Raw genomic sequence first — 25012 nt, forward strand, 5'->3', positions numbered from 1 at the left:
TGATATTGAACAAGTTATGTGCTTTCAAATTACAATAGTGGCCAGGCACGGAGACTCATGCCTGTAATCCCAGCGCTTTGGGAGGCCGAGGCAGGCGGATCACAAGGTCAGGAGTTTGAGACCAGCCTGGCTAACATGGTGAAACCCCCGCCTCTACTAAAAATACAAAAATTAGTCTGGCGTGGTGGTGGGTACCTGTAATCCCAGCTACCTGGGGGACAGAGAAACACTTGAACCCAGGAGGCGGAGGTTGCATCACGCCACTGCACTCCAGTTCGGGCGACAGAGCAAGGCTCTGTCAAAAAAAAAAAAGAAAGGAAAGAAAGGAAAGAAAGGAAAGAAAGGAAAGGAAGAAAGGAAGAAAGGAAAGAAAGGAAAGAAAGGAAAGGAAGGAAGGAAGGAAGGAAGGAAGGAAGGAAGGAAGGAAGGAAGGAAGGAAGGAAGGAAGAAGAAAGAAAGAAAGAAAGAAAGAAAGAAAGAAAGAAAGAAAGAAAGAAAGAAAGAAAGAAAGAAAGAAAGAAAGAAAGAAAGACAATAGTGGTATCAGCATAGGATATACATTCTCATTCCAAAAGGGAGAAGTAGGAAGGGGGAGTAACAGGTCTCAAGTAAGTCCAAAACCCAAAAAGGCAAACATTAACTATTAAGGCTTGAGAATGATCTTCTTTGACTCCATGTTCCATCTGCTGAACACACTAGGGTTCACCCAGGTGGGCTCACCCCCATGGCTTTGCTGGGCATAACCCATGGTCAGCAGGGTTTGGAGTCATGTGACTGGCTCTCCCAGGTTGATGTTGCATGCTGGTGGCTCTACCAATCTGGGGTCACAAGGGTGGCCCTATTCTCATGGCTCTATTAGACATTGTCCTAATGCAGACTCTCTGCCAACTATATTGTACCTGGGCCCACTGGAGCCATACCTGGGGCAGCTGAGGGGCACTGCACCAGAATTTGTGGAGCAGAAATGTGAGGCAATACTAGGAAGTGGGCCCCAAGGTCCCACAAATGCCCTGGGCTCCTGCTTTAGAATCATTCTGTCCTCAAGGGCCTGGCACTCTGGGCTTGTGATGGGAGTGGCAGCCTTGAAGATCTCCAAAATACCTTTAGGGTCATTCTTCCATTATCTTGATTAATAGCATCTGACTTTCCTCTAGCCATACTAATTTCCTTACCAAACATTCTCTTGGTCACACTCTTGGTGTTCTCTCCCCACCATGCTTCTCATTCTTTACAACTTGACAAGGCTGAGAATTTTCCAAATCTTTAAGTTCTGCCTCTCTTTTAATTATAAATTCCATCTTTAATTCAATTCTCACTTCTCACATTTTATTACAAGCAGTAAAGAGAAGCCAAGCAGCTCCTTCAACACTTTGCTTAGAGATTTCTCCTGCAAATATCATATAAAGAGAAACCAGGACATGAATACAATGTAACCAAGGTTTTCTTTTTTTCTCTCTCTCTCTCTTTTTGCCACTTACTACTTACTTCTTTAGTTTCCACTGCCTTATTCCTCATTTCCATCTGACACTTCACTAGAATGGCCTTTACTGTCCATGTTTCCTTTTTTTTTTTTTTTCTTGAGACAGGGGCTCACTCTGTTGCTTAGGTTAGAATGCAATGGCACAATCATGGCTCACTGAAACCTCAACTTCCCAGGCTCAAGTAATTCTCCTACCTTAGCCTCTGAGTAGCTGGGACTACAGGCATGCACCACCATGCTTGGCTAGTTTTTTAAAAAACATGTTTTAAAAATACATCTATCTTGGACTCCTGGGCTCAAGCTATCCTCCCACCTCAGCCCCTCAAAGTGCTGGGATTACAGCCGGAAGCCACCATGCCCAGGTTACTGTCCATATTTCTGCCAACTTTCTGGTTCATGACCACTTAAGTAATCTCTAAGAAGAATGAGGTTTTCAGCCAGGCGTGGTGGCTCACACCTGTAATCCCAGCACTTTGAGAGGCCAAGGCCAGTGGATCACGAGGTCAGCAGATCAAGACCATCCTGGATAGCACAGTGAAACCCCATCTCTACTAAAAATACAAAAAATTAGCCAGGCGTGGTGGTACGCACCTGTAATCCCAGCTACTTGGGAGGCTGAGGCAGGAGAATGGTGTGAACCCGGCTGGCGGAGCTTGCAGTGAGCTGAGATCGTGCCACTGCACTCCAGCCTGGGCGACAGAGCGAGACTCCCTCTCAAAAAAAAAAAAAAAAAAAAAAAGAAGATTGAGGGTTTCTCTGCAACTCTTCCGAGTTCTCACCAGAAATCACCCTTAATGCTCTACTGATGTCAATACAGGCTTTTTCTAGCCTGCTCCTTCAAACTGTACCAGTCTGTCCATTGCCAGTTCCAAAGCTGTTTTTACATTTTTAGGTATTTGTTACACAGTACTCCTCTCCTGGTACTAATTTTCTGCCTCAATTTTCTTGGGCTACTATAACAAAACACCAAAGACTGGCTAATTTATAAAGAACAGAAATGTATTTCTCACAGTTGAGGCTGGGAAGTCCAAGATCAAGGTGCCAATAGATTTGGTATCTGGTAAGGGCTTGTTCTTTGCTTCCAAGACGGCACCTTCTTACCGCATCCTCACATGGCAAAAAGAGAAAAAGGGATGAATTCACTCCCTCAAGCCTTTTACAAGGGCACTAATCCAATTTATTAGGGCAGAGTCCTCCTGACCCAATCACCTCCTGAAAGCCCCACCTCTTAATACTACTGCACTGAAGATTAAGTTTCAACATGAATTTTGGAAGGACACATTCAAACCAGAGCACTCTCTATCCTGTTTCATAAGCTAGAAATCCAGTAGTTATCTTGAATTCTTTCCTCTCCCACTCCCCATGTATAAACCCATCATCAAATCCCGTAAATCTACCTTCTCAATTCTCTCTTGAGCCTGTCACTTCTTACCGTCTCCACCATGGTACCACCAAACTATTTTCACTTTTCAAATGACCTACTAAATAACTTAACTTGGCCCACCCAGCTCCACTGCCCCTTCCCAATTTATTTGTCGTAACCAGTTCTTCAAAAGCCAACCCTGATCACATCATCCCTATGCTTAAATTACTTCAATAGCTTCCCTTTGGTTTTAGGATGAAGACTAAAATCCTTAACCCGTCCTCCAGTGCCCTACGTGCTCTGGTCTGGTTCCCATCCTTCAGCCTCCTCTTGCTTCTCACAACCTCGTATTTCTTGCTGTTTGGGCCACACTGGCAATCTTTCAGTCCCTGATGCATCCTTCCATCCGCCTCAGGGGATTTACTGGAAGGCAGCTCCGGCGTCAAAGGAATAGCTGAAGCACCAGGGTAGGAGTCAGAACAGCGCCAGGGACACAGGTAGTAGAAGAAAAATAAAGTCTCGTCAGGGCACCTATAATGGGAAATATCAGCTCCAATTACCCTCCCCCGCCATCACCCTTGCCTCACTATGCTTAAGATCCACAGTCCCAGAAGACAGTTCAATGGGTGTGGCTGACTTAGGTTACATGTCCATACCTTGGCTAGGAAACCTCGAATAAAAATCCCCATAAAGCTTTAAACAATGAGGAGAAAGTAATTCTCCAAGAGAAAATGGGCAGTTCTTATTAGATGGAGGAAGAATGAATTCAGAGTGATCCAAAAATCAACAAATGTCCACTTAACATGTGTTCCCACTACCTGGAATGCCTTCCTGTATCCTCTTTGGTTAGTTAGTCCTACTCAATTTTCAGCATCCAACCCAGTTGTTCCTTCATTAGAGAAGCTTTCTCTCACCTTCCTGTGGGATCAAAGTTCTCTATTTTGTTATTTCATAACACTATTTCATAGCACTTGCTAGTGTTGTAATTTTACATTTATTGGTGAATATTCTAATGAAATCATCTCCCCCAATAAGCTAGAGAGTCCGTGAGAGCAGAACCTGTATCTGTTTGGTTCACTATGTTGTCTCCAGTGCCTAGTACAGGGCCTGGTAAAGCAAAGACACTCAACAGAATTCATTTAATGTAAGAATCAAGGCATATTTTCCCCACTGATATGAATTATGCCACTGTACCCTTAGAAGGCTAACACAGGTAAATTTCTTATTTTTAATTTCAATAGTTTTGGGGGTACAGGTGGTTTTTGGTTACATAGATAAGTTATATAGTGGTGATTTCTGAGATTTTGGTGCACTTATCACCTGAGCAGTGTACACTGTACCCGTTATGTAATCTTTTATTCCTCACCCCCCTACCAGCCTTCCCTGAGTCCCCAAAGTCCATTGTATCATTTTTATACCTTTGCATTCTCATAGCTTAGCTCTCACTTATTAAGTGAGAACATACAATGTTTGGTTTTTCCATTCCTGAGTTACTTCACTTAGAATAATGGCCTCCAACTCCATCCAACTTGCTGCAAATGCCATTGTTTTGTTTTATGGCTGAGTAGTATTCCATGGTGTATACATACCACATTCTCTTTATCCACTTGTTGGTTGATGGGCATTTAGGTTGGTTCCATATTTTTGCAATTGTGAATTGTGCTGCTTTAAACATGTGAAACACAGCTAAATTTCTTTTCTTGTCTTGTCTTTTTTTGAGATGGAGTCTCGCTGTTTCACCCAGGCTGGAGTGCAGTGGTGCAATCTCAGCTCACTGCAACCTCTGCCTCCTGGGTTCAAGCAATTCTCCTGTCTCAGCCTCCTGAGTAGCTGGGATTACAGGTGTGTACCACCACACCAGGCTAATTTTTGAATTTTTAGTAAAGACAGGTTTTCACCATGTTGGTCAGGCTGGTCCTGAACTCCTGACCTCGTGATCCGCCCGCCTCGGCCTCCCAAAGTGCTAGGATTACAGGCATGAGCCATTGTGCCCAGCCACAGCTAAATTTCTAAATAAAAATTTTTGTTTCAAATTCATACTTTATTATATACATTTTATCATCTAATCTTTATAAGAATATTCAGGAACCCATTTTCTACATAAAGAAACTGCAGCACAGGGAGCTAGGAAGTTTGTTTAAGATCACATACCTGGTAAATAATCCATGACAGAGACAAACTCAGGTTCTATCTGATTCCAAAACTCAAGTTCAAAACTATTATGTGGTATTACGCCTCTGTAACACAAAGACCTTAAAGGTAGAGCTCATTCATCTGTAAAATTGGCTTTCAAGTAAGTTCATTTTCATGCAAATTTAGATATGCCCCATAAAAGTTAGTTTAATTTGTAAAATACTGATCTATGGAGAGAATAAAACTCTGGGCAGGTGCAATTTTACAGAGAATTTTAATGCTTACCAAACATCTTGCTTTTTCTCTCATTTATGGTATGTGACTCTGGCATGAATAAAGGAACAGAGATTGGTGACATCATCATTTAAGGTAACCTGTTCCCTAAATTTCAATTATAAATTGTATTTATAGATTATAAAAAGTATTTCAATTTTTCCAAAAGAGCTTCACTTTTTCAGTGTTTTTTCTGAGTAATAAGGGGATGCTGAAATGACATAAAGAATGATTTCATTTCTCAGGACTTACTGGAGAAGGGATTGCGGCAGGATCAGCTACTGGGGAACATGGAACTCACTGGGAAAGGAAAAGCAAAACCCACAAATATAAGGAAGAGTATTTCTTCAGGTCAGCTACAGCAATGAGGCAGCCAAGATGCTTGTGAGGCAACAGTAAGGATAATAAGGCAGTCTCTCATTTTCTCATTTATTGCATGCTGGAGTCCTCAAATCTGCTAAAGATTCAGTGACAGGTAACAGCAACAATCGCTATTTAATGATCATGGTGGTTTTCCCTAAAGGTCTCATTTTGTGGGAGGGGAAGCAAGGGGTGAATGTAAACTGACGGTACCACAGCAGGGAACTAAGTCATCTAATACGTGTTCTAGATACATAACCAGGGTCTGACTGTTGTGGCTTTCTGTATTTAACGTGTAATAGGTTGTGACAACTCCCGGATCCTTTGAGAACACCGTGCTTTCAAAGCAGCTGGCTTGGTTTTAAAGACATCTGGATCATAATACACAATATGCACAGGAGCCCTGAAATAGGGGAAAAAGAAATCAACCTGAAATAAGATGAACAGAGAAGGCAACTAATGTTTCTCAAGCATCCACTGTATGTTATGTACTATGATATTATCCCATTTTATTTTCATGACCTCCACTACACAGATGAGGAAATCAAGACTCAGAGAAGTTAAATGAATGATCTATGGACAACTCCAGATTTGCATGTTTCTCAGATTCCAAAACCTTTTCTCTTTCCCCAGAAAGTAAATTCAGGAAGTTGCTCAGTCTTAAACTTGAGTTTTGGAATCAAACAAGCCTGAGTTTGTATCCCCTATGTATCATTTACCATAACATAATTTGGTAATGTTAAAACAAGCCAGATCGTTCTCTGGTAGACTTAAGAAAATAAAATTTTTGAAGTTGGCCCTCTCAGCACCTTACCACAAAATAATAATTTTGTCACCAGGATAAAACTTTGATAATGCACTTGATCATATTCTTCTCTTTTCTTTATTTTTTTTTTGTATTGTATTATTTTTTTGAGACAGGGTCTCACTCTGTCACCCAGGCTAGAGTGCAGTGGTGCGATCTCTGCTCACTGCAACCTCCTCCTCTCGGGCTCAAGTGATTTTCCTACCTCGGCCTCCCGAGTAGCTGGGACTACAGACGTGCACCACCACTCCCAGCTAATTTTTTTGTATTTTTAGTAGAGACGGGGTTTCACCATGTTGCCCAGTCTGGTCTCAAACTCCTGTACTCAAGTGATCTGCCTGCTTTGGCCTCCCAAAGTGCTGGGATTACAGGTGTGAGCCAATGCACCCAGCCTCTTCAATGAACAGAGAATGAGCTTCATTTCATCTGATGGCAAATTTATTTTTTTAAAGGATAAACACATTATAGCATTTTAAAAATGTCATTATATATGACTAGCGTATTTCCTTTTCTCTGAGCTCAAGACTTCCACAACTTTTTCTGCCTCTCCTGGGTTTTGCTAATGATGCTTTAAAAGAGGGATCAGATGTTATCCGTCAAGGTAACAAAATTAATTGAGGCTCAGGCAAGTTAAGACGTCCTCCAAAAAATAAACAGAAATGAGAGGCAATGTTTTTCTTTGTTAACTATATATTCTTATCTATTTGAATTAGGCCATACAAGTACATGATGCAAAACACTGGAAAAATACAAAAGCCTATTTACTGAAAAATAAGTCTTCCTCCTACCCCAGTTTCCTAGGACCCCAAAGGCAACCATTGTTACTAGCTTCTTGTATACCCTCTGAGATACTATAGGCATATGCAAACAAATATATGGCCCGTGTCTTTTTTTCTTATAAAAAATTGCAACATATTACATGCTGTGCTCTAGAACTTGTTTCACTTAATAATATATGTTAGATAAATAATTCCATACACATACTTATCAGACTGTCTCCTAGATCTTAAATTTCTTTTTCTTTTTTCCTTTCTCTTTCTTAGAGCCAGGGTCTTACTCTGTTGCCTGGGCTGGAGTGCAGTGTTATAGATCATAGCTCACTGTAACTTCAAACTCCTGGGTTCAAGCAATGACTTCCTGCCTCAGCCTCCCAAGTTGCTAGAACTACAGGCACATGCCACCACACCTGGCTAATTTTTTGTATTTTTTGAAGAGATGGGGTCTCACTTTGTTGCCTAGGCTGGTGTCAAACTCCTGGGCTCAAGCGATCTTCCCACCTCTGCCTCCCAAAGTGTTGGGATTACAGGTATGAGCCACTATGCCTGGACAATTTTTTAAAGAATTTTTTTGTAGAGACGGGGGTCTCACTATGTTCCCCAGGGATTACAGGTGTGATCCACCTGCCCCATCCTAGATCTAAGTTGCAATACCTAGTCCACTAATCTTTTAACTGTAGCCTATGTTTAGGGTAAGAAGACCATAGATGTGTCAATAATAAATGTAATTTGTTAAGTAAGATGTTTTTGAAATTTTTTTAGTATTTCTACAACTCTTTCCATTTGCCTTATTAGGTCAACTTTCTCCCTCTCACCAGAACCCCAGCCTTTCCTGTCCCACTTTAGCCTGAAATTGACATACCTCTTATTTGGATTAGCTAGCTCCTGAATCCTGGGCGATGCTTTGGAATGAGTAGCAGCGTAAGATACTGGCCAGTGGGCATCGCGGTCAGGTAGGTAATCTTGATGAACAGACTTGGACTTCGCTAGAGCTATTGTTCGGGGGCTAGGTTTAGCTAGCATGGCAGCAGGAGTTACCTACAGTGGAAACAAAGAGACACAAAAATATATCCCAAATTTTACATTTCTCTATGTCTACAGCTGTATCCCTACTTAAGTCACAATCATTTATCTTCTAGATTACTGCAACAGACTCCTAACTGGTCTCTCTGCTTCCATCCTTGCTCCTATACAATGGGGCCTTGCATGACAGTTACTAAGGGAGAGAATGAACATGTAATGAGTGTGTTCTGTGAGCCAGACAGTGTTGTAAGCTTTACCTACATCATTCCCACTTAATCATCACAACAACTTCATGAGCTAAGTACTTTCTAAAGCCCAAATCAGATCATGTCACTACCAGGCTTTAAACCCATCCTGGGCCGGGTGCGTTGGCTGATGCCTGTAATCCTAGCACTTTGGGAGGCCAGGGCTGGTGAATCATGAGGTCAGGAGTCCAAGACCAGCCTGACCAACATGGTGAAACCCCGTCTGTACTAAAAATTCAAAAATTAGCTGGGCATGGTGGCATGTGCCTGTAATCCCAGCTACTCAGGAGGCTGAGACAGGAGAATCGCTTGAACCAGAGAGTCGGAGGTTGCAGTGAGCCAAGATCGCACCACTGCACTCCAGCCTGGCAACAGAGTGAGACTCTGTCTCAAGTAAATAAATAAATGAATAAATAAATAAACCCATCCTATTGTTTCCCATTTTGCTAAAAATAATACTTGCACAAGCACAATGACTTGTGCCTATAATCAATCCCAGAACTTTGGGAGACTGAGGTGAGCAGATCATTTGAGCCCAGGAGTTCAAGACTAGCCTGGGCAAAATGGCAAAACCCCATCTCTAAAAAAAAAAAAAAAGAAAAAGAAAAAAACAAAAATTAGCTGGTTTACATTCCACCCACCAACAGTGTAAAAGCATTCCTATTTCTCCACAGCCTTGCCAGCATCTGTTGTTTCTTGACTTTTTAATAATCACCATTCTGACTGGTGTGAGATTGCAGTTTTGATTTGCATCTCTCTAATGATCAGTGATGTTGAGTTTTTTTTCATATGTTTGTTGGCCACATAAATGTCTTCTTTTGAGAAGTGTCTGCAGCACTATTCACAATAGCAAATACCTGGAACCAATCCAAATGCTCATCAATGATAGACTGGCTAAAGAAAATGTGGTACATACACACTATGGAATACTATGAAGCCATAAAAAAGAATGACATCATATCTTTTGCAAGGATATGGATGGAGCTAGAAGCCATCATCCTCAGCAAACTAACACAGGAACAGAAAACCAAACACTGCATGTTCTCACTCATAAGTAGGAGTTGAACAGTGAGAACACATGGACACAGAGAGGGGAACAACATAAACCAGGGCCTGTCAGGGGCAGGGGGTGTGTAAGGGGAGGGAGAGCATTAGGACAAATAGCTAATGCATGTGGGGCTTAAAACCTAGGGGACAGGTTGATAGGTGCAGCGAACCACCATGGCACATGTATACCTATGTAACAAATCTGCACATTCCGCACATGTATCCCGGCACTTAAAGTGAAAAAAATTTAAAAATAAGAAAAAATAATAATTGTGAGCAAAAAAAATTAGCTGGGCATGGTGGTGCATGTCTGTGGTCACAGCTACTCAGGAGGCTGAGGTGGGAGATCACTTGAGCCCAGCGAGGTTGAGGCTACAATAAGCTGTGATAACACCACTACTCTCCAGCCAGATCCAGTCTCAAAAAAAAAAAAAATATATATATATATATATATATATGTGTGTGTATATATATACACATACATACATACATATACCCACTTAGTGTATTCTATTTCATACGGCTATGAAGAAATATCTGAAATGGGGTAATTTCTTAAGAAAAAGAGGTTTAATGGGGAGTGGCTGGGAGGAGGCCTCACCATCATGGCGGAAGGCAAAGGAAGAGCAAAGGCGCATCTTATATGGTGGCGGGCAAGAGAGCATGAGAGCCCAGTGAAGGGGGAAGCCCCTTATAAAACCATCAGATCTCATGAGAACTCACTCTCTCTCAGGAAAACAGCATGGGGGAAACCAACCCCATGATTCAATTATCTCCACCTGGTCCTTCCCTTGACATGTGGGATTATTACAATTCAAGGTGAGGTTTGAGTGGGAACACAGAGCCAGACCATATCACTTAGGCTCCTTCTGTGACCTACAAGGCCCTACATGATCTGCCCTCTGACCTCATATTCCTCCCCTCCTCCCCTTTATCCCTGTGATTCCAGCCACACAGCCCCCTGGACCAGCTCCTTCCCTCTCCGGACCTTTGCACTTGCTAGTTCTCCTTAAAAAAAACTTCCCTCAGCCTTAGCTTGGCTGCCTCTCCCTCTCTCAAGTCTCTAGACTCATACATCACATTTTTCAAGGAAGTCTTCCCTGACCAGCCAAGACAAGTCAGCCTAATTACCCTCTTCTGCAGGACTTACTTAATCTTCTTCATAGCACATGTCAACACCCACGTCAGCTCGTTTATCACTTTGTTATTTCACTTTGTCTGTATTTCTCCCCATTAGAATATAAGCTGCTCAAGGGGAATTACTTGTTTGCTGAAAGCTAAAATTGGCTCTGGCACATAGTTGGTGCTGAATAAACATATATTGACTGACTCCTTTTGGTCTTACTTTGAAAACCACATCTACCAGATTGTCTTTCTGTTATGTTGCTTTATTGGTAAAATATCTAGGATGACATCTACTATTCTCTTTTAAATGCTCACTCAAAAGAATTAGAGTGTGGCTAGGCATGATGGCTCACACCTATAATCCTAGCACTTTGGGAGGTTGAGGCACAAGGATCACTTGAGCTCAGGGGTTCCAGACCGGCCTGGGCAACATAGTGAGACCCCTGTCTCTACAAAAAATTTTAAAAACTTGCGTGTGGTGGCACATGCCTGTAGTCACAGCTGCTCAGGTGGCTGAGGTGGGAGGATCACTTAAGCCCAGCACGTTGAAGCTGCAGTGAGCTATGATCATGCCGCTGCACTTCAGCCTGGATGACAGAGCAAAACATTGTCTAAACACACAGACACACACACACACACAGACACACACACACACACACACACAGACACACACACAACAAAATAATTAGGGTGGACAGCTAACATCACTCTCAGTAGTCTTGGAAGTGTTCTGCATTGCACTGGTGCAGATTTGTTTCAGGTTCTAAGACTATGATTTTCTGCAGTGGTGTTCCTTTTTTCTGAAGACCTTAAAAAATAAAACAAACCCAAGCAATCCTAGCAATTACAGAAAGATCTGCCTTACTTCCATTTTTACATACCAAAAAACTGAGAATGAAGTCATTTGCCTGACAGTCACAAGTCACTTCAGTAAACTTAAGACACTCTTCCAAGGGTTTCTGATTCCCAGAATGGTTTTCTTTCCTAATAGAATTCCATATCAAATCCTCAGTTTCCTTGAAACAGGGTGAAACTGGTCCCACCTCTTTTGGCAACAGGATCATTAGATATTTTTTGAAACCCCAACTGGAATAGGGCACCAAGTTGGCACTGCAATTGACGGTGGGGAATGTCAAGGATCAAGAAGGAGGGAAGCCATCGAAGGTTCCAGGCTCTGTGCTGAGTGCCATGACTTACCTGTTACTGCTCAACACAGCAGACGTATCAGTGAGGATGGCTATCTCCAGAATTCCCTAGCTCACCTTGTTCTACCCAACTTCAAGTGCATCCCAAATTTAGTACTTTGGCATGTAATCTTCCCTTTACTGGAATATTCTTCTAGATCTTCACTTGGTTAACTCCTTATCAGTCAGGTTTCAGCTCAAATGTTCCTTCCTTAGAGAGACCTTCACTGACTACCACAGGCAAAGTATCTTACCACCCACCCCATAGTCATTCATTTTCTATGTCATTTTCTTCATAGCATTTAGCATGATCTGACATTATCTATTGACTAATTTGTTGTTTGTCTCCCCTGATTAGCATAGAGCTCCAAGTTATTCACTGGGATCACTGCCTTGCTCACAGTACGCATCCAAATATTTGTTGAATGAATAAGGCTCAGGAAGGTTGTCCCAACATCATAGAGCTTGGAGTGACGAGGCTGCGATTTGAACCCAGCTCCAAAACTGAACTCCAAAGCCCATGCTCTTGGTGCTCTACTCTTTTCCCCTTCTCCCTATCATGTAGCTAGGTCTCTCTTCCCACCACAGACCACTCTTCCCAGATTCTCTTTTCCAGTGACTTTGGGCTATGCCCTGTAGAGGCAAAATAGCACCCTAGGAGCAGCCAGAAAGTGAGCTGAAGGACACCAAGGTAGTGATGGCTTACAGGACGGATGGGCAGTTCACTTCTTTGTCTTTCATAGCACAGACCCTCTAACTTGATCCTTGGGTGGGCGAGGTCTACAATTCTTGGAGTTGCAATCGCACTCAGGGTAGAAAGTGAAATCTTGGTTTGCATCTAGAGGAAAAAATAAAACAGTACTTGTAAGCATCAAATACTAAACACTATCTAGTTCAAGATTACGAAGTATGATTTGACCTCTGGGCCAGACTTCTCAACACTCCAGTAGAAAGGGTGAGAATCTTGCAGTAACCTATAATCACAGTTGAAAGGATCAATTTCTATCTTTCTCAAACTAGGTTGCATGGATTCCAACGTGGCTTTTCAAGAACTTAACTGTTAAACTAAAGACATTGAGGCAATAGCAAATAATGTTACATACTGATTAAGAGATAAATGGTAATGCTGATTTGTAGACTGATAAACTCAGTCAGGAGGCCAGGCCCAGCCCCACCAAATGAGAATACTATAAAGCAGTGGTCCCCAACCTTTTGGACACCAGGGACCAGTTTCATGGAAGACAATTTTTCCATGGACAGTGTTGGAAAAAGGATGGTTTGGGGATGAAACTGTTCCAACTTGGATAATCAGCCATTACATTATCATAAGGAGAGCACAACCTAGACCCTTTGCATGCACAGTTAACAATAGGGTTCATGCTCCTATGAGAATCTAATGCCACTGCTGATCTGACAGGGGGTGGAACTCAGGTAGTAATGAGTAAACCCTCCTGCTCACCTCCTGCTGTGCTGCCTGATTCCTAACAGGCCATGGACTGGTATTGGTCCACAGCCTGGGGATTGGGGATCCCTGCTATAAAGGGTGACTTAGCTTTGTTCTTAATTATTTTTGCCCTTTGGGAATTGGGGCTTATATTATCACAAATCACCATGCTTAAAGTGAATTTAAGTGTCTCCCTTCTAATTGGACTAGATAAGAAAAAGAAGCCAAAGCTAATAAGAAGAAAAGCAGAACCACACATCTCCCCACTAGACTCCCAAGTTATTCTTCACTATCTGAATTGTGGAAATTTGTCCAAATTACATGGTCTTCTATTTAAATTACTTGTATTCAAAATCAAAGCTTACCATAAAACTTTGAAGGAAAATATAATCAATAACTGGAAATAAAATGGGGCTTTAACTGCAGGTTAAAATTCCTTCCTGTGCTGTTTAATTGATGATGATGATGATGATGATTATGGTGATACTAACAGTGATGGTGTTTCACATGTTTCGTGTATTAGTCTTGTGTATTAGTCAAATTTTACATGTTTTGTGTATTAGTCAAATTCCTTCTTGTGCTATTTAATTGATGATGAAGATTATGATGATGATAATACACATGTTTTGTGTATTAGTCTATCCTTGTATTGCTATAAAGACCTACCTGAGATGGGGTAATTTGTAAAGAAAAGAGGGCTTGTTGGCTCATGGTTCTGCAGGATGTATAGGTAGCATGGCTGGCGAGGCCTCAGGAAATTTACCATCATGGTGGAAGGGCAAAGGGGAAACACATCTTACATGGTGGGAACAGGAGAGAGCAAAGGGGAAGGTGCAACACACTTTTAACAACCAAGTCTCCTGAGAACTCACTCACTATCACAAGAACAGCAAGGGGGAAATCCACCCTCATGATCCAATTACCTCCCACTTGGCCCCTCCTCCAATACTGGGGATTATAATTCTACATGAGATTTGGGTGGGGACACAAATCAAAATGAATCATTTATTCCTCATCTCGGGCATCATTTTTATTTCTAATTCTCTAAGACAGAAACCAAGGTATTATGAGATTCATTAATTTATTTAAGTTTACATAGTAAGAGGTAGAGAACATTCAAACTGAAGAGCCTACCTCTTTGTACAACACAACAAAGTACTAATTAAGCATTTTAAGCATTTTTAAGCATGAATAAAGCTTTCTCTCCTCTCAGGCTCTGGGAAAATGAAAGAAATATATGGCAACCATTGCTTTCAATTAAAGCTTACGATCTAAAAAGATTTAATCATTTACTTATTCAATTTATTAAACAAACATTTCTTAGTGAATTATAGTATGTAAGACACAACAAGGAATAATAAGATACAGTTCCTTTCCTTAATGTAATTTTCAACTTAGAAAGAACCATAAGACTGGGTGTGGTGGATCATGTCTATGACATCAGCAGTTTGGGAGGCTGAGGCAAGGAGGATGGATTGAGCCCAAGAGTCTTTTCAAATAACTGTGGATATTCTTCCTTGATACTACGACTTGAAAAATGCTAGTTTCTTAAATGGTAGCTGCAAAAAGTACCACTTGAAATTATGTGAATGAACTTTTTATACTCCATTACCTTACAATCTATTTGCTTATCTTGCACATTGAATGAACCTTTTAGCCATGCATAATTTTGCACTTAATATCTAGTTTTCACACCAGGGATGCAAGAATGGTTTAACACACACAAGTCAATAAATGTGATATATCACACAATGAGAATTAAAAACAAAAATCACATGATCATCTCAATAGATGCAGAAAAAGCATTTGACAAACTCTCCACAATCCAGCAAACTCTCAGCAACATCGGCAAACAAGGGACATAACTTAATGTAATAAGAGCCCTCTATGACAAACCCACAGCCAACATAATACTGAATGGGGAAAAGTTGAAAGCTCTCTGAGAACTGAAACAAGACAAGGAGGCCCACTCTCACCACTCCTCTTCAACATAGTACTGGAAGTCCTAGCCAAAGCAATCAGGCAAGAGAAAGAAATAAAGGGTATCCAAATCAGTAAAGAGGAAGTCAAACTGTTATTGTTTGCACGACATGATCATTTACCTTGAAAACCCTAAAGACTCCTCCAGAAAGCTCCTAGAACTACTAAAAGAATTTGGCAAAGTTTCCAGATATAAGATTAATGTATACCGATCAGTAGTAGCTCTTCTATGCACCAACAGTGACCAAGCAGAGAAACAAATCACGAACTCCACCACTTTTACAATGGCTGAAAAAAACAAAAGTAAATAAAATAAAAAATAAAAACACACACACAAACAAAAACAACAAAAAAACCCAAACAACAACAACAACAAACCCTTAGAAATATACTTAACCAAGGAGTCAAAAGACCTCTACAAAAAACACTACAAAACACTACTGAAAGAAATCATAGATGATACAAACAAATGGAAACACATCCCATGCTCATGGATGGGTAGAATCAATATTGTGAAAACGACCATACCACCAAAAGCAATCCACAAATTCAATGCAATCCCCATCAAAATACCACCAGCATTCTTCACAAAATTAGAAAAAACAATTCTAAAATTCATATGGAACCAAAAAGAGCCTGAATAGCCAAAGCAAGACTAAGCAAAAAGAACAAATCTGGAGGCCTCACAGTACCTGATTTCAAACTATACTATAAGGCCATAGTCACCAAAACAGTACAGTGCTAGTATAAAAATAGGCACACAGGCCGGGCACAGTGGCTCACACCTGTAATCCCAGCACTTTGGAAGGCCGAGGTGGTCGGATCACTTGAGGTCAGGAGTTTGAGATCAGCCTGGCCAACATGGTGAAACTCTGTCTCAACTAAAAATACAAAAATTAGCCAGGTGTGGTGGTGGGTGCCTGTAATCCCAACTACTCAGGAGGCTGAAGCAGGAGAATCACTTGAACCTGGGAGGCAGAGATTGTAGTGAGCTGAGATTATGCCACTGCACTCCAGCCTGGGCAACAGAGCAAGACTCCGTTTCAAAAAAAGAAAAACAAGAAAAAAAAAAAAAGGCACATAGACCAATGGAAAAGAGTAGAGAACCCAGAAATAAGCCCAAACACTTGCAGCCAACTGATCTTTGACAAAGCAAACAAAAGCATAAAGTGGGGAAAGGACACCCTATTCAACAAATGGTACTGGGATAATTGGCTAGCCAAAAGTAGGAGAATGAAACTGGGTCCTCATCTCTCACCTTATACAAAAATCAACTCAAGATGGATTAAGGACTTAAACCTAAGACCTGAAACTATAAAATTTCTAGAAGATGGCCAGACACGGTGGCTCACCCCTGTAATCCTAGCACTTTGGGATGCTGACGTGGGAGGATCACCTGAGGTTGGGAGTTTGAGACCAGCCTAACCCATATGGAGAAACCCCATCTCTACTAAAAATACAAAATTAGCCTGGTGTGGTGGTGCATGCCTGTAATCCCAGTTACTTGGGAGGCTGAGGAAGGAGAATCGCTTGAACCTGGAAGGCAGAGGTTGCAGTGAGCCAAGATCGCACCATTGCACTCCAGTCTGGGCAACAAGAGCGAAACTCTGTCTCAAAAAAAAAGAAAAATTCTAGAAGATGACACTGGAAAAACCCTTCTAGACATTGGCTTAGGCAGGGATTTCATGACCAAGAACTCAAAAGCAAATGCAATAAAAACAAAGATAAATAGCTGGGACTTAATTAAACTAAAGAGCTTTTGCACAGCAAAAGAGCAGTCAGCAGAGTAAAGAGACAACCCACAGAGTGGGAGAAAATCTTCACAATCTATACATCTGACAAAGGACTAATATCCAGAATCTACAACGAACTCAAATCAGTAAGAATTAAACAAACAATCCCATTAAAAGGTGGGTTAAGGACATGAACAGATAATTCTCAAAAGAAGATATACAAATGACCAACAAACATATGAAAAAATGCTCAACATTGCTAATGACCAAGGAAATGCAAATCAAAACTACAATGCGATACCAGCTTACTCCTGAAAAAATGGCCATAATCAAAAAATCAAAAAACAGCAGATGTTGGTGTGGATGCGGTGATCAGGGAACACTCCTACACATGTAGGTTTACTACTACACATGTAGTAAACTACTGGTTTACTACAATGTAAACCAGTACAGCCACTGTGGAAAACAGTGTGGACATTCCTTAAAGAACTAAAAGTAGAACTACCATTTGATCCAGCAATCCCACTGCTGGGTATTTACCCAGAGGAAAAGAAGTCCTTATTTGAAAAAGATACTTGCACATGCACGTTTTCAGCAGCACAATTCAGAATTGAAAAATCATGGAACCAACCCAAATGCCCATCAATCAATGAGTGGATGAAGAAACTGTGGTATATGTATAGGATGGAATACTACTCAGCCATAAAAAGGAATGAATTGACAGCATTTGCAGTGACCTGGATGAAACTGGAGACTATTATTCTAAGTAAAGTAACTCAAGAATGAAAAATCAAACATTGTATGTTCTCACTGATACGTAGGAGCTAAGCTATGAGGACACAAAGGCATAAGAATGATACAATGGACTTTGGGGACTTGGGGGGAAGAGTGGGAGGGGGGTGATGGATAAAAGACTACAAATATGGTGCAGTGTATACTGCTCGGGTGATGGGTGCACCAAAATCTCACAAATCACCACTGAAGAACTTACTCATGTAACCAAATACCACCTGTACCTCAATAACTTATGGAAAAATCACAAAAAAAGAAAAATGTTGAATGAAGAAATCAATCAATCAATCAGTCAATCAATGGACCAAGGAAGAATGGATAAAGTACAATTGTTTCATGCACTGTAAAATGAGTAAGTTGAATGAAAATAAAGTGTAAAAGGTAAATTTATAAAATAAACATTTTAGGGGCAGCTATGTAAAAAAGAATATTTAGGGCTCTTAAAATTAATTGTTACAAACTGCTGGAATTATAAATAAAATGATAAAACTTGCAAGCCAAGCCTAAGAAAAATCAACTTTTAAATTTGAAAATTTAAAAATAAGACTATTGATTATTTATAGCATACCTCTAAACAGTCTTTTCTGCATATAAAATCCATGCTCAAGGATACCTAAAAAGCTTACATCATTGGGTGTTGCAGTTTTTTTTAAGTGCCTATAAATTCTTTGACACTTCTCTCAATTGAGAGGTGGGGTTTGTGTTCCTGACCCCTTGAATCTGGCCAGACTTGTAACTACATCAATAAACAGAGCATGTCTACTATAACGTTATGTGACTTCTAAGGTCAAGCCATAAAAACCATGCAGCTTCCACTTGTTCTCTTGAAATATTCACCCTCGAGATACTCCATATTAGTATATTCCTTCTCAGAACAGCTCTCATGACAAGGTCTAAGCCACATGGAGAGACCATATGAAGGAACTCCTATAGATATTCTCAACTGAGTCTATCTAGCTTTTAGGTTATCCCAGCCTGGGAACCACACACAGGTATTATTGTGGACTGACTGTTTGTGTCCCTCCGAAATTCACATGTTGAAGCCCAAATCCCCAGTGATTGAATTAGGAGGTGGGGTGCTTTGGGTAGTAATTAGATTTGGATGAAGTCATGAGACTGGAGCCCCCATAATAGGATTAGTGTCATTATAAGAAAAGGAAGAGAGACCAGAGATCTTTCTCTTTTTCTCTCTGAGAACCTACAAAGAAGAGGTCATGTGAGTATACAGCAAAATCGTGGTTGTCTGCAGGTCAAGGAGTGGGCCCTCACCAAGAAGAGAATATGCCAGTATCTTAATCTTAGACTTCCCAGGCTCCAGAACTGTGAGTAATAAATGTCTTTTGTTTAATTTACTTAGACGATGGTTTTAGGTTACAGCAGCCCAAGCTGACTAAGACAAGTGTTAAGGAGCCTCCAGATGATTCCAGTCCCCCACCATTTCAGACACCCAAGGCATTACAGATTTCCCAGCTGAGGCCCTAGACATCATGGAGCAGAGAAGAGCCATACCTGCTTGCCCAGTCAGAATTTCTCAGTCATAAAATCCTTGAGCATAATAAAATCGTTGTTTTATGCCACTAAGTTTGGGGATGGTTTGGCATAAAGCAACAGACACCTAGATGAGAACTTTAAGGCTGGGTTCTCTGTATTGGTTTTAGATTATCTGGAGTTTGTTTTCCAAACTGATTAGATTTAAAGGCATTAATGATCCTATTGCTAGTGGTGAAAAAAAATACACCGTAGTCCATGGCATGCAGTGGCAAAACAGAAAGAAAGGCTTTGGGTGATGAAGCAGCTGCTGCAAGCAAACATTTTAGTGAAATAAATAAGTACAGTAGGATTGCTTGGTTGCTTCTAAGTGAACTGAAGAAACTGAGAAAAGAAAATGGTAATCTCAGGCCTTTAAAATACAACTGTAGGACAGGCACAGTGGTTCACACCTGTAATCCCAGCATTTTGGGAGGTCAAGGTGGGAGAATCACTTGAACCTAGGAGTTCAAGACCAGCCTGAACAACATAAGGAAACTTTGTCTCTATAAAAAATGTAAAAATCAGCTGATTGTGGTGGCATGCATCTGTGGTCCCAACTATTCAGGCCAGGGTAGGAGGATCACTTGAGCCTGGAAGGTCAAAGCTGCAGTGAGCTGTGATCACATGACTGCATTCCAGCCTGGGTGACAGAGTGGGACCTTGTCTTAAAAAAATTAAAAAATAAAATTCCACGGTAATGTCCACATACAGAATCAGAAAGCTTCTATGACTTCCCTAAAATTTTGAAAGCCTTGTCTTCTAACTGCATAGGGCTGAACATTCTGAAAACCAGACCCAGAATCTAATTTTGTGAGTGGGTGAATTACAGTGAAAATTGAATTTCCAAATTTGAACGGTCTTTTATGTTAAAGTTAAGGGCAATGATTGGAAAAGAGTGGGGCCTTGAACATTGGAATGGGGATATATGGGCAGATTCCAATGAAGCTGGGGACTTTAAACACCAAAATACTGCTGAGCCTCCCTTGCTATTAGAATCAATCTTTCCTCCATCTGAAGAGGTTAGACCCTCCTTGCCTAAAGAACCCATAGAGGCTTCCCCTATCATAGACATATTCCAGGGAACTGCTGACTTGCCCCTATTATATCTCATTGCTTCTAGATGTATAACCAGACTCAAGTCCCAGCTGCCATAACAGGCTTCCACAGGCTTCTCCACCAGTTCCCACAATTGCTGAAGGGCTAATTCCTATAATAAATCCTGTATTCTACATCACCCATAGTGGTTCTGCTTCTCTGATCCAATCCTGACTGATACCTTAGGCATGGAGGAAAGAGTCAGAAAAGTTCATTTGATAAGAGAGAAAAATAAGCAGGAAGAAAGGAAAACGTATCTAGAAAAAGAGGGTAGGTAGCATGTTACAAGTCAATCAGAAACTGTTTCTTCCACATGGGCACACTTACTTTTTTTGAAGGATGATAGTTTGGGTCTGTGCCTTTGGCTACTGAGAGTTGTAATATCCGGGGAGAAGGATCAGAGATTCGAAGAGAATCTCTTGCTGAGTTATCACTGAAGGGTCTATATGCAAATGGAAACATGAAATATTACAGCTATTGGATGGAGAAACAACAGTTGGATTTTCCATTGCTACGATCAACTTCTAATCAATTATATACACTGCTTCTATCTTAGCAACATCTATCCCACAGTCATGCTCTTTCTATCAGATTAGTGTTTCTTAAAATTTTTTTACTCTGATCCACGGTAAGAAGTACATTTTTGCCAGCACAGTGGCTCATGTCTGTAATCCCAACAGACATCCCAACATGTTTGTAATCCCTCTGCCTTGAGAGGTGGAGGTGGGAGGATTGTTTGAGGCCTAGAGTTTGAGACCAGTCAGGCAAACATGGTGAGATCCTGTCTCTACAAAAATTAAAAAATTAGCCAGGTGTGGTGGCATGTACCTGTAGTCCCAGCTACTTGCAAGGCTGAGGCGGGAGGATCACTTGAGCCCAAGAGGTCAAGGCTACAGTGAGCCAAGATTGCACTGCTGCACTCCAGCCTGGGTGACAAAGAGAGACCCCAGTCTCAAAAAAAAAAAAAGTATATTTTATATTGTGATACAGTACATGCAAATGTGTGTTTGTGTATCTGAAACGAAAATTATTATGAAATAATACCCTATACAATGCATTCCAATTTTAAAATTTTAATTTCATTATGAAAAAAACTGGAACTGATTTTATGATCTGTTATGAATGAGTTGTGACCTGCATTATGAAAAACACTTCATTTTATACCAATTCCTCCTCTTAAATCTCTGAAATAAAAATTCCAGGCACCCTCTGCAATGGTCAGTCTCCTCTGCAGTATGATTTGAGATAGTGCTGGTCATAATTGTCAGCCACTTGGCCAATTTTCATAGGCTGTTCCCCACATATTTCTTTCCCTAATCAAAAACCTACCAATTAAATGACAAACTTACAAGCCTAATATGGAAAATGTTTTTTCTCAAATAAAAACATGATTACTCTCCAGGGGTAGGCTATTAGTTTGGGTTTTGTTTTTTGATGAGATACAATCAACATACCATAAAATTTACCCTTTTAAAGTATACAATTCAGTGGTTTCTAAAATACTCACAAAGATATGCAACCATCACCACTATCTAATTTCAGAATCCTGGGAACCAATAATCTACTTTCAGTCTCTATGGATTTGGATCTATGGATTGGCCTATTCTGGAATTTCTTTTTTTTTTTTTTCAGATGGAGTCTTGTTCTGTCACCCAGGCTGGAGTGCAGTAGCACTATCTGGGCTCACTGCAACCTCTGCCTCCTGGGTTCAAGCGATTCTTCTGCCTCAGCCTCCCAAGTAGCTCGGATTACAGGCACACACCACCATGCCTGGCTAATTTTTGTATTTTTTAGTAGAGATGGGGTTTCACCATGTTGGCCAGGCTGTTCTCGAACTCCTGACCTCAAGTTATCTGCCCACCTCAGCCTCCCAAAGTGCTGGGATTACAGGTGTGAGCCACTGCACCAGGCCAGGAATTTCAAATAAATAGACTCATACAAATATGTAGCCTTTTGTGTCTGCCTTCCTTCACTTAGCATGTTTATAAGATTCATATATCAATACTTTCTTTTTTATGGCTGAATAATATTCCATTTTATGATTGCCACATTTTGTTTATCTATTCATCATCCATTGATGAACATTTGAATTGCTGCCAGTTTTTGGCTATTATGAATAATGCTGCTAGGAATATTTGTGTACCAGTTTTGTGTGAACGTATGTTTTTAATTATCTTGAGTACGTGTCTAGGAGTCTAATTGCTGGCTCATATAGTAACTCCATATTTAACATTTTGAGGCACTGAAAAACTGTTTTCTTTATCAGTTGCAGTATTCTACATTCCCACCAGAAATGTATAAGGGTTTCCATTTCTCCACATCCTCAACGATATGTTATTGTTTTGTAGATTTATTATTTCTTATCATCATCCTTGACATTCTTGTAAGTGTGAAGTGGTATCTCATTGTGATTTTAATTTGCATTTCCAGGAAGGCAAATGATGCTCAGCATCTTTTCATATGCTTCTTGTCTATTTGTATATCTTTTTTGGGTAAATGTCTATTTAAATCCTTTGCCCATTTAAAAAATTGGGTTGTCTTTTATCGTACAGTTTTCAGGATTATTTTTATATATTTTGAATATTAGTCCCTGATCAGATATATAGTTTTCAAAAATTTTCTCCTATTTTGTGGGTTGTCTTTTCACTCTCTTGGTAGTGTCCTTTAATGCATAAAAGTTACTTTTGGCTGGGCGCCATGGCTCACGCCTGTAATCCCGACATTTTGGGAGGCCAAGGCGGGCAAATCACAAGGTCAGGAGATCAAGACCATTCTGGCTAACATGGTGAAACCCCGTCTCTACTGAAAATGCAAAAAAAAAAAAAAAAAAAAAAAAAATTAGCCAGGCGTGGTGGCAGGCACCTGTAGTCCCAGCTACTTGGGAGGCTGAGGCAAAAGAATGGTGTGAACCTGGGAGGGGAGCTTGCAGTGAGCCAAGATCGTGCCACTGCACTCCAGCCTGGGTGACAGAGCAAGACTCTGTCTCAAAAAAAAAAAAAAAAAAAAAAAAGTTACTGCTTTAGGCAGTTGTCTTTTATGTCAGGTTGAAGAAAAAGAGGTACAAACAAAAATATACACATATTTTCATTTTAATGTAATTATAATGTACTATATAAAATGTGCTACATTCTATATTTACCTACGTAGTTAACTCTTTTTGTGCCCTTTATTTGGATCTGAGTTACTGTCAAATGTCTTTTTTTGTTTTTTTTGAGACATGGTCTCACTCTGTCACCCAGGCAGGAATGCAGTAACACAGTCAATGCAGCTTCAACCTCCCAGGCTCAAGCAATTTCTCCTGCCTCAGCCTCCCGAGGAGCTGGGACCACAGGCATTCACCTCTACACCCCACTAAATTTTTTATTTTTAGTAGAGATGAGATCTCACTATACTGCCTAGGCTAACTAGCCTGAAGGACTTTCTTCATTATTTCTCATAAAGCAGGTCTGCCGGCAATGAATTCTCTCAATATTTGCTTATCTGGGAATGTTGTAATTTCCCCTTCAGTTATGAAGGATAATTTTGCTAAAAAATTCTTTTATTAGCTTACAGTCTTTTTCCTTCAGTGCTTTATTTTATTTATGTATTTATTTTGAGACAGAGTCTCACTCTCTAGCTCAGGCTGGAGTGTAGTGGCGCAATCTCTGTTCACTGCAACCTCCACCTCCCTTTTTCATGGACTAACTCTTTTATGATATAAAATGACCTTTCTCTGTCTCTAGTAACAATGTTTGTCATAAAGTCTATATTGCCTGATATCAGTTTGGCCAATCCAGGTCTTTTTTGGTTGGTGTGCATGGTATATCTTTTTCCATTTTTTTACTTTCAGTCTATTTGTGTCTATTTTTTTTACTTTCAGTCTATTCTTGTGACTCAGCCTCCTGAGTAGCTGGGATTACAGGCATGAGCTACCACTTCTGGCTAATTTTTGTATTTTTTGTAGAGATGAGGTTTTACCATGTTGGCCAGGCTGGTCACAAACTCTTGACTTCAGATGATCCACCCACCTTGGCCTCCCAAAGTACTGGGATTACAGGTGTGAGCCACTACACCTGGTCAATCCTTCAGTGCTTTAAATATGGCATACCACTGCCTTCTGGCCTTCATGGTTTCTGATAAGAAATCACTTTTTAACTTTATTGCAAATCATTTGTATACAATGAGTTGTTTTTCTCTTGCTGCTTTCAAGATTTTGTCTTTGGCTATCAACAGTTTGATCACGATGTGTCAAGTTCTGAATCTCTTTGAGTTTATCCTATTTGGAGTGTGTTGAGTTTCATGGATGTGTAATATTTTTCATCAAATTTAGGAGATTTTGGGCCATTATTTCTTCAAATATTTCTCCCACCCCTTGATCTCTCTCCTCTGCTATGGGATTTCCATTACGGCTATGTTGATACTCTTCAAAGTGTCACACAGTCTCGGAAGATGTGTTCATTTTACTACATTCTTTTTCTTTTCTGTTTCTCAGACTTGATAATCTCAATTGACCTGTGTTCAAGTTTGCTGATTATTTCTTCTACTTGCTCAAATATGCAGTTGAGCAATTTAATCAACTAAAAGATATGTCACAAAGCCCAGGCTCATATCTGTCATCTATTGGACAGCCCTGTGTGTCTTCACT

General features: G+C 40.5%; 1 protein-coding gene across 1 annotated transcript in view; it reads right to left on the bottom strand.

The window, feature by feature from the left end:
* Positions 1 to 5714: 5714 nt before the first annotated feature.
* Positions 5715 to 25012, bottom strand: part of THEGL (theg spermatid protein like) — an 81288-nt gene continuing 61990 nt past the window's right edge. The window contains exons 6-9 of the mRNA XM_010355226.2: positions 20716 to 20830; positions 12521 to 12652; positions 8053 to 8228; positions 5715 to 6012 (exon numbers count right to left, since the gene is read on the bottom strand). Coding sequence (XP_010353528.2) covers positions 5898 to 6012; positions 8053 to 8228; positions 12521 to 12652; positions 20716 to 20830 — 538 coding nt within the window. The 3' untranslated portion in view covers positions 5715 to 5897. The remainder of the gene's footprint in view (positions 6013 to 8052; positions 8229 to 12520; positions 12653 to 20715; positions 20831 to 25012) is intronic.

The sequence above is a fragment of the Rhinopithecus roxellana genome, chromosome 2, assembly GCF_007565055.1.
Source record: "Rhinopithecus roxellana isolate Shanxi Qingling chromosome 2, ASM756505v1, whole genome shotgun sequence".
NCBI lineage: Eukaryota > Metazoa > Chordata > Mammalia > Primates > Cercopithecidae > Rhinopithecus > Rhinopithecus roxellana.